This window comes from Psammomys obesus, unplaced genomic scaffold (genome assembly GCF_907164565.1).
Source record: "Psammomys obesus unplaced genomic scaffold, mPsaObe1.curated_primary_1811, whole genome shotgun sequence".
NCBI lineage: Eukaryota > Metazoa > Chordata > Mammalia > Rodentia > Muridae > Psammomys > Psammomys obesus.
Genome location: NW_026585504.1, coordinates 30,116,935 through 30,127,785, shown reverse-complemented (window position 1 = coordinate 30,127,785; position 10,851 = coordinate 30,116,935). Strand labels below are relative to the sequence as shown.

At 43.4% G+C, this 10,851-nt stretch overlaps 1 protein-coding gene across 1 annotated transcript in view; it reads right to left on the bottom strand.

Moving 5' to 3' along the window:
- The window catches only part of Tcp11l1 (t-complex 11 like 1), a 61,252-nt gene that overhangs the window by 10,410 nt on the left and 39,991 nt on the right, over positions 1-10,851 (bottom strand). Inside the window, exon 7 of the mRNA XM_055602838.1 lies at positions 7,584-7,712. Coding sequence (XP_055458813.1) covers positions 7,584-7,712 — 129 coding nt within the window. The remainder of the gene's footprint in view (positions 1-7,583; positions 7,713-10,851) is intronic.

Below are 10,851 nucleotides of genomic sequence, written 5' to 3'. Positions count from 1 at the left end.
ATACAACCCACAACAGTTAAAGGTGCTGTGTGTGTGTGTATGTGTGTTTTGCTGGCAATGGAACCTAAAATCTCACACATGCTTCAACCTGAGCTCTCAGGTCATCAAGAAGTTTTATGTTACATGTATTTTACCAAAATTAAAAGCAAATTGGGAGGAATCAAAGGTAGGTAGGTGTGGGTAGTTCAGCCGTTGCCGTTCAGGATTCCATCCACCACAGGGCTCCAGTGTTCCCCTCAAACTTTAGAGTCAGTACAAATCTCGTGGGCATCTAGTTAGACTGCAGACTCTGATTCTGCGCTTCTGGAAAGAAGCTTAGGATTCTGCCTTACTCACAGGCTGGCAGGAGACGTGGGCGATGCTGAGCCATGGCTCACAGTAGGAGCAGCACAGTGCCATGAGAGTGTTGTCTTTGCCAGATTGACCCGAACTGTGCTGCTGTCTCGTCTGATTTTCTGCTCCAGCAAAGCAGGAAAAGGAAGAAATCAACACACAGCTTTCTTCCCTTTAATCCAATGACTGTTTTGTTTTTGTTTTGAAACGGACTCGGATTCTGTAGCCCAAGCTGGCCTGATTCACTGTTCAGCTCAGGCTGGCCTCAGACTTGCAGCAGTCCCAATCTCCCAAGTGCTGGAACTATAGTCATGAACCACCGTGCCTGCCCTGTGGGAGTGAACCACCACGCCTGGCTTTCAAGATGTACAGATCACCTCAGCTCCCGCTCCCTTGGTGGTAATTTTAGTCATACAGCCACACCAAAATCCATCTACTTTAAGAAGGGAAATAGGGAGCTGAATAGATGTCTCAGTGGTTAGGGCTGCTCTTCCCGAGGACCTAGGTTCAATTCCCAGCACCTATGTGGTGGCTCACAGCTGCCTGCAACTTCAGTTCCTGGAACTCTAACACCACCACACAGACACACATGCAGGCAAAACACCAACGCACATAAAATACAAATAATAAATTATAAAAGAAAAAACAGATTTGAGAGGATGATTAATGAGTCCTCATTAAATTTTATTCTAGGGTTCAGGCTCTTTTGTTTTGTTTTGGGAGACAGGGTTTCTCTGTGTAGCCTTGGCTGTCCTGGGCTAGCTGTGTAGATCAGGCTGACCTGAAACTCACAGAGATCCTTCCGCCTCCACCTCCCTGAGTGCCAGGATCACAGGTGTGTGCCACCCTGCCCAGCTGATTTGATTTTTTGAGACAGGTTTTCACTGTGTAGCTTTAGCTGGCCTGGAAGTTGCTTGGTAGACCAGTCTGGCCTTGAACTGTTTCAGCCATCCTATTTCTGCCTCCCACATGATGGGCTTATAGGCTCTAATCCCCCAGCCAACCTTGTTTTGTTTAAGATTCATTTATTTGTATTTTATGTATATAAGCATGTGTCTATAGGTTTACAAGTACACCCTTGGAGGCCATCAGACCCCCTAGAAGGAACTGGAGTTACTGAGTGGGTGCTGGGAATTGAATCTAATCAAGCCCAGAGCTTCATACATATCAGACCAGCACTTTGCAGCTGAGCTGCAGCCACAGTCCTACAGCTAAAATTCTGGGGGTTTGTAAGCCCTAATGCTCTCAGCTATATACGCCAATACACCCAGAACCTTCACCTTATGATGGCTTTCTTGTCATGTGACCGAAAAGAATTATTTCCAAACAAAGAAAATTCTCATTTGTTTACTTGTTTATCAGGCTCTGGGGATTGGACCCAGGGCCTCATGAATCACTGAGCTTTCCTCACTGAGCTGCACTCTACCCACAGGAAGTTGTTTGGTTGGTTTTGGGGGCTTTGGGGTTTTGTTTTTTGTTTGTTTGTTTTTTGCATTTTATTTTTTACGTTCTGTAACAGAGGTTAGGATGAAACACTGAAGAAGCCAAGAGAAAACAAAAACATTCTGCAAGAGAAAAATAGATTTAGGAGGAAGGAAGGAAGGAAGGAAGGAAGGAAGGAAGGAAGGAAGGGAGGGAGGGAGGGAGGGAGGGAGGAAGGAAGGAAGGAAGGGAGGGAGGGAGGGAGGGAGGGAGGGAGGGAGGGAGGGAGGAAGGAAGGAAGGAAGGAAGGAAGGAAGGAAGGAAGGAAGGAAGGAAGGAAGGAAGGAAGGTCCATCCTAGAAACTGTGAAGCGGTTTGCGAGCAGGCAGTACTCAGAAGGCTGCCTGAGAAAGCACTCTTTTAGGGGAGGACTAGCTGGTAGTCCAGGATGAGCTTAAGGAGACAACAGAACTGCTTAGTCAGGGTTTTATTAAATTTTATTGTGTGGTGTGTGATGTAACTGGCCTGCTTGCAAAGCTTTCCTCTAGAGTCTAGAGCCTCTTAGAATGGATTTTCTTTCTTAGAATGAATAAAGAGGAGCATTGAGTTTTACCCCGAGGGCAGGAACAAAGGCTGTCACTGGGTTGCACAAAACTATAGACGCTCGCTCCCCTTTATTTCCTTGGCTGTGGCGGAAAAAAGGAAGAAAACAGAACATATACCCGACCAGGTGGGGGGCCAGGAGGGAGCAGGTTTAACGCCTCTGAGAGCATGTGTCCGCCATGATAACTGACCACAGGCTGTGACCACCAGCTGTGACCTGAGCAGCTACACACACAGTTTTCTTTCTTTCTTTCTTTTTTTCCCCTTCTCTTTAACTGTCCTTCCATTTCTGGACCTTCATGATTAAAGCCGTGTTCAATGGGGTTTTAGTAAACTGAAGCAAACATAGCTGATGGGTTTAGAAGTGAAGTAAGCACTGAAAAAGTTGAGCTAACATACTGTAGTCAGCAAACAAGAAACCCAAGAACTAAGTCACATGGTGATTTAAAGGAAAAGACCTTTTGCAAGTAGAAAACGTACCTGAGTTTAGGTAGTGATTCTTGGCCAGTAAAAATTATTACCATGAGACAGTGCACACCTGTAATCCCAGCATTTAGGAAGGCAGAGGCAGGTAGATCTCTGTGAATTTGAGGCCAACCTGGTCCAGGACAGCTAAGGCTACACAGAGAAACCCTGTCTCAAAAAAAAAAAAAAAAAAAAAAAAAAAATTTACTGCCATGCAGTCCTGATGACCAAAGTCCAAGCCCTCGACCTGCATATAAGTCTGAATGCACAGTACACTTCTGTGATCCTAGGGCATCCGTGCAGGATGTGAGGAAGCTCAAATACACAACGCAGCAGCAGAAACAGGAGCCTCAACGCTGCCCTCTAACCACCACACCAACACTGCGCGCGGCACAGCTTCTCCGCTATCGTCTGCGCGCATGCGTGCATTCACATACACAGACGATAAGTTTTAGAGACTAATACAACAAAATCGAAAGAAAATACCAAAACGCCAAACCAGAGTGGGAGGAGAGAACCAAGGTCCTAAAACTAGTCCCCTGACCTTCACCTTCATACTGTAGCTTGCAAGAATCTACACTCATGCACGCACGCGCACACACACACACACACACCCCAAATACCTTTTTTAGAAAGAAAAAGGAAACTTGTATAATTCCATTACTTCTTCACTTTTCTTCCTCAATTATGATACAAGCAAGGCCAGGCTGGGCTACACGAGACCTCGTCTCAGTCCATCAATCAATCAATTTCGAGGCCTGCAGAGATGGCTCCCAGGTTAAGGGTACTTGCTGCTTTTCCAGAGAATCCAAGTTTGGTTCTTAGCACACACTTTTTGTAGCTCACAACCACTCTATCTGCAGCGTGCTTCCTTCCCTCTTCTGACCTCTAACTGAGGTGGCCGAAGCACGGAATTCTACCAGAATTTAAAAAAAAAAAGAGTTAATTCCCACACTGCAAAAGTATTCTGCAAATAGAAACATTGCTGAATTCATTCTACAAGGCTACCCTTTACCCTGATACCCAAATCATAAAGACCCAAAAAAGAGGATTAAAGATGTGCGCTAAACACCAGCCAGTGAGAATTACAGATCAAATTCCCTTATGAACATGATGCAGAAATTCTCAGCAAGTGCTTGCAAACCAAATCCAAGAACAAAGCAAAACGAACATCAACCATGATCAAGTAGACTTCATCTCAGAGCGCAGGGATGGTTCGACATACATAAACTGATACAAATTAAAAGACAAAAATCACATGACCATCTCATTAGATGCAGAAAAAGCCTTTGAAAGAATTCAATACTCCTTCATGATAAAAGTCCTGGAGGAATAAGAAATACAAGGGGAATAGCTCCACATAATAAAGGCAGTTTACAAGTCCATAGTCACCAGGAACCCAGCATTCAGGGAGTTGGAGGCAGGTGAATCTCTGTGAGTTTGAGGCCAGCCTGTTCTACAAAGTGAGTTCAGGACAGCTAAGGCTACACAGGGAAATCCTATCTCGAAAAACAAAACAAACAAAGAACAACAACAAAAAAAAAAACAAGTCTATAGCCAACATCAACTTAAATGAAGAGAAAGTCAAACCAATTCCTCTAAAATCAGGAACAAGACAAGGTTGTCCACTCTTTCCATAGTTATTCAGTATACTCCTTTCCAGAGCAGTAAGACAGAGTTCAAGGGGATACAAGTTGGAAAGAGGAAGACATAGTATCAATATTTGTAGATAATATACATAAGTGATCCAAATATTTTCACCAGGCTACTCTGACAGCAAAGTAGCTGAATGTTGTTATAAAAAAAGAAAATCTTAATCAATCGTTTGATTTTACCAAGAAAGACCCAGGAGCCAGATGCTAGAATGAAAACCTGCTAGCTCAGAGAGGCAGAGAAAGCACTCAGCTGACCCTCCTATTCAGTTGATGTTCCAGCAAGAAAAAAACTTTTCCTACTCAGTTCACATCCCAGAAGGAAAAAAAACAAAACAAAACCTTTCTCCTTCTCCACCCTTTAACTCAATGTCCCATCCTTTCTACTTTCTATGTACCTCTCTATCCATCCTCCAGACATCTTTTCATTCTCTATGTTTTTTTTTCCTGTTCACTTCCTGTCAATCTGGTTGCTTGCTCCACCTCTTGATCTAGAGTTAATTTTACTTTATCCTGTTTACAGAAAGCTCTTAGATTAAAGGTGTGTGCTAGGGCTGAGCCACACCAAAAGTACCTGTCTAGAAAGCTCTAGACTCAAAGACTGAGCCATATCACAATTAGAAACAAGTTTTTACAGTTCATACTCTCAGGGTTCATAATGGGATTAAATATCCTGCAACATCTGGATAGAAAATTAACACAAAAATCAGCAGCTCTCCTGTATACAAATAACAGACAAACTGAGAAAAAAAATCACAGAAACAACACCTATCACAATAGCCTCAACTAATATAAAATATCTTGGGGTAACTCTAACCAAGCAAGTAAAAAACTTTTATGGAAAAAAAAAAAACTTTAAGACACTGAAGAAAGAAATTGAAGAAGATACGAGAAGATGAAAGATCTTCCATGTTCATGGATCAGTAGGAGTAACATAGTAAAAATTGTCATCCTACCAAAAGCAATTTATAGATTAAATGCAATCCCCATAAAAATTCCAACACAATTCTTCAGAGATCTTGAAAAGACAATTTCTAGCTTTATATGGAAACATATAGAAGAGGATAGCTTTAAAAAATTCTGAATAAAAGGACTTCTGGAAGTATTACCACCCTCATTTCAAGTTATACAACAGAGCTATAGTAATAAAAACAACATGGTATTGGCACAAAAACAGACAGGTTGATCAATGGAACCAAACTGAAGACTTAGACTTACATCGACACACCTATGAATGCCTGACTTTTTATAAAGAAGCCAGAAATGCTCAGTGGATAAAAGATAGCATTTTAAACAATTTGTAGCTAATTTATAGGTATAACAATTTATACCTAATTTTAAAAATGAGGTATAAGCTTGATGGTAGTGGCACATGCCTTTAATCCCAGCACTTGGGAGGCAGAGGCAAGGCCACCCTTGAGTTCAAGGCCAGCCTAGTCTACAGAGAGAGAGTTCTAGGATGGCTAGGGCTATATAACCCTGTCTCAAAAAACAAAAACAAACCCCAAAACAGAGGCACAGATCTAAACAAACAATTCTCAGAAAAGGGATCTCAAATGGCTGAAAAGCACTTAAAGAAATGTTCAACATCCTTAGCCACCAGGGAGATGCAAGTCAAAACCACTTTGAGATCTCGTTTTACACCCATCAGAATAAAAAAAGTGATAGCTCGTGCTGGCGAGGAGGTGGCGTGTTGCGCTCCCCACTCACATCCATTGCTGTTGGGAGTGGAAATCAGTGTGGCGGTTCCTCAGGAAAGCGATCTACTCAAGATCCAGCTATACCACTCTTATTCTACCACGGAGACACTTGCTTAACCATGTTCATGCTGTTCTATACATAATAGCCAGAAACTGGAAACAACCTAGATGTCCCTCAACAGAAGGATGGATACAGAAAATGTGGTGTATTTACACAGTGGAGTATCAGCCATTAAAAAATGAAATTCGCAGGTAAATGAATAGAACTAGAAACAAAAATAATCCCGAGTGAGGAAATCCAGACCCAGAAAGGCAAATGCAGTATTTATTCACTTTTATAGAAATATTAGATGTTTCAACCAAGTTACAAGGCATGGAACCCCAGAGTAAGGGGCTGGGGCGTCTGTGGTAGGGGTAGCTAGATCTCCCTTGGAAAGGGAAACAGAACAGATAGTTATAGACTGATGTGGGGGAGCTGGACTGGAAGCAAATCAGGAGGGGGAGGGGAGAGAGTGACAAGGGACGCAATGTGGGAAAAGACAGCTAAATTAGGGCTGCTTGAGGGAAACCTGATATAGCAGAAGCTTCCTAAAATACAGACATTTGTGAAGGTGATCTAAATGAAATTTTAAAATAACGGGGGAGATAGCGCCCCAGCTGGATGTCTCTCGTCACCATGTCCAGTGTGGAGAATGGGTTCCATCCAATTGAGTTGTTTGGCCAAAGGGGTCCCATGGGAACCCTCAGACAACCCAGGCTGTTGCTAGGACTATAGGCTGCTCTCCACAAATGGTAGCAAGGCCTCACAGAACGGGAAAAGTTGGGCTGCTACCTACGTAGGGCCTTTCCCCTACATGCTAGCTTCTTTGGTACAGAAAGGTTCTCTGCATGCTACCAAAGGAGAATCATAAAAACCAAGCTAGCTACGAACCCTTTGATCTGCAGTGGTGTCCTGCCTGCCAGATATGCTAACACAAAACTTGTGGAAGCAACTGACCAATATGTGATTTGCCTGAAGACCTTTTCCTTGAGATGGAACTCATACTTGACACAGCTTAGGTGAACAAGAACCTGAAAGTATGTAGCCTAGGGAACTAGGGGAATGCCAAGTACTACTGTTCTGCAAAAAGAACAGCAATAAATTGACTCCTAATGACATGCTACCATATTCAGACAGATCAATGCCTTGCTCACCTGCCATCAGAGAAGCTTCCTCCTGCAGTAGATGGGAACAAATACAGAGACACACAGCCAGACACTACGCAGCAAGTGAGAAATCTTGAACACTCAGCCCTAAACTGATGTCTCTACCAAATCCCTCACCTCGGGGCTCAGGGAACACTGCAGAGGGAGTATAAAAGCCAGAGCTGATGGAGGAGACCAAGAAAACCAGACTCTCTAAACCAACCTGATCGTGCAGTTGATGATCCTGTGTTCACGCACACGTAAACTCTCGGAGACTGAGGCCGCTGCATGCCCAGGGCCTGCACCGGACCGCACCGGCCTGCACCGGTCTGCACCAGATGGAGTCCTGTAGCTGAAAGGAGGAGACACACGCCCCTGTCCCCAACTGAGAAACATCTCCACTTGATAACCACCAGCAAATGAAATGTTAGCGTTCTCCAAGGGAGTCTCACTGGAAAGACTACGCCTTAAACTAGTCTTAAAAGGAAGCTTCACGCCCAGCGGCCGAGTGGCTGAAGGCATCTTTGGAGGTTCTTTCTCAGGACTTTTCTTTTTCTTTTTTTCTTTTTAACTATTGTTTATATTTGTTTTTTATTTTATTTATGGCTTCCAGATTAGTGTTTATGGGATTCACGAGTGGGGGAACAGGCAAGCCTCTCGTTTCTTGTTCATTCTCTTGTGCTTATTTCCTCTGGTTGTGTGTTTCGCTTGACTCTTACGTGTTAGGCTTTTTAAAATCGTATTACATCATATTATATTCTCCCTTAGAAGCCTGATTGTTTTCTAATGAGAGACAGAAAGGGGTTGGATCTAGATGCTAGAGGAGGTGGAGAGAAATTGGGAGGAGTCGAGGGAGTGGAAACTGATCTATTTATCTTATGTGTATATGTGTTTTGTCTCCATGTACGCATGTACACACCAGAGGAGAGCACTGCGTCCCACAAGACTACAGTTATAGATGGTTGTGAGCTGCCATGTGGATGCTAGGAATCAAACTCAGGACCTCTGGAAGAGCAGCAGGTGCTCTTAACCGCTGAGCCGTCTCTCCAGCCCCCCAGTAATCAGGACATACTATGTCGGGAAAAAAAAAATCTATTTCAGTAAAAGGAAAAATAAATAAATAATCCTTTCTTTCGTAAGTTGCCTTGGTCATGATGTTTCATGGCAGCAATTAAATAGTCACTAATGCGGAAGTCTTAATGGATTTTGTGGTTTTGAAAGTGATTTGAAAAGGGGATTTGTCTGCTGAGATGACTCAGTCATCCTTGCGAGTTTTCCTTGTGCTGTGGGGGTGTTTTCCCTCAGCTTAAGCCAAAAAAAAAAGTCTTCAAAACACAGGCAACTTACAGAGGAGTTTATTTCTTTATTTACCTTTTATTCATTTGTTTTGTAGCCTGGGCTAGACTCATACTTGATACGTAGACAAGACTAGCCTTGAGCCGTTGATCTTTCTGCCACCTTCAAGTGCTGGGGTTACTGACATGTCCACTGTACTCAGATTCTTTCCTCCCCTCCCCCCCAACCCCTGGCCTCCTCTTTCTGCTTTTTTCTTTCTACCGTACTTCTAGTAGTATTCTGACTTTATCTTAGTTCTGGTAACCCTCATATTTTCAGTTGGTTTGCTTTATTTGTTTTATTTTCTTAAGCCTAGACTAGCCTTAAGCTCCTGAGTCTCCTGCCCCCGCCTCCCGGGTGCTGGGATTACAAGCAGGCACCATCACACTCAGTTTTGTGCAGTAAGGGAGGACTTTTTGGAAAGAAGGGGCTGAGTGAGGGCCTAGAAAGAATAGAGGGAGAAATATGACCAAAGGGCATTGTGTGTGTGTGTGTGTGTGTGTGTGTGTGTGTGTGTGTAAAATCGTGAAAGAACGGATAATTTTAATTGCGTTTACACTGGCCACGGTGATGCAAGCCTTTAATTTCTGCACTCAGAAGGTAGGGGACAGAAGGAGGCCAGGCTTCTCCAGCACTCATCTGGAGCGGCTCACTTAAACTTGGCACAGACACCGAGTGCACCCAAGGGCAAATAGGAACCTGAAATGAGGTTTGAAGCGGCAGGAAAGCTTCGTGCACTGCTGGTAGGAATGTAATTAGTCCAGCCACTCTAGAAATCAACATGGCCGTTTCCAAAATTAAAAAAAAAAAAGCTTATATAAGAGATCTGTGCCATACGAGCCAGCTACACCACTTACGTGTGTCTGCCTGACAGACTCCAAGCCAACACATTACAGAGACACTTTCACGTCATTATGTATTGCAGCGTTATTCAGGACAGCTGAGTTATGGATCCAATATAACCATCCAGCAACTGAGAAACGGCTGTGGACACAACGGTCTACAGACACAATTCGGAGCCTTCTTGAGGACCTTTCATCATTCGTATGGGAACAGATGCAACTGGAGACAATTGTATTAAGTGAATTAAACTAGTCTAAAAAGACAAATGTGTTTTATTTTAAATTTTATTTTTCTTTACAGAAAGAGAGGGGTGTGTGTGTGTGTGTGTGTGTGTGTGTGTGTGTTTGGATGTGCCTACTGTGCTTCAGGTACCACAGGGAGCATGTGAAGGTCAGAGGACAGCTAGCAAGAGTCAGTTCTTTCTACCATGTGGTCCTGATAACTAGACTCAGGTCACCAGGCTTGGAGCAAGTACCTTTACCACAAAACCATTTCGATTTTCTCGTTTCTAGATTTTATGTGAAGATCTAAAATAGTGCATGCATATATGACGTTAAAGAGAAGTAAAACTGTTTCAGGTAACAAAGGGGAGGATGGAGGAGATGCAGGGGGGAAATGGGAAATAGGCTTCCGGTATATGTGTACAATATGTATGTGTATATATTGTATACGCGCACAACATATACTTACTGTGTCTGTAACATTGTTTCCAGAGTCATTTAACTGAGGGCAGAAGAAACGTGCTGAATGTGGCCAGCGCCATCAATAGGCTGGGGTCTCCGGCTGAACAAATAGGGGAGAAAGACCGGCATCCATCTCATCTGCAGACCAGTTGCAGCAGGCCCCTGCTGCCACGACTTCTGAGGTGATGAACTCTCCCCTGAGAGTAAGAGTAAGAACCTGTTGCTCTTAGAGGTCCCAAAAGGTGTTGCCTGATTGTCAATCACATAAGACCTTTTTCTTCTCTGTTTTTTTCCAAGGAGCCTGAGTTACTTAGGTATCAGGTGGTAGGCAGCATAAGAGAAAGGCCTGACCTTTGGTCATGGTTAAGGCAGAGCTAAGTGCTCATTCGTGTGGGTTTGGGACTTCAGTTATTCACTGGACTGGACAATGTAACTACAGAAATAAAACTATTATTGAAAACATGTGTTCTGGGGACTTTTGGCTACCCAAATGATGGCCAAAAAAGTTAAGAGGCACCTACAGAAATTTCCTCTGGGGCTTAAATGAGTCACTGAGAGGAAAGGAAAGCTGATTATACTGTATTTCTTCTTCTTCTTCTTCTTCTTCTTCTTCTTCTTCTTCTTCTTCTT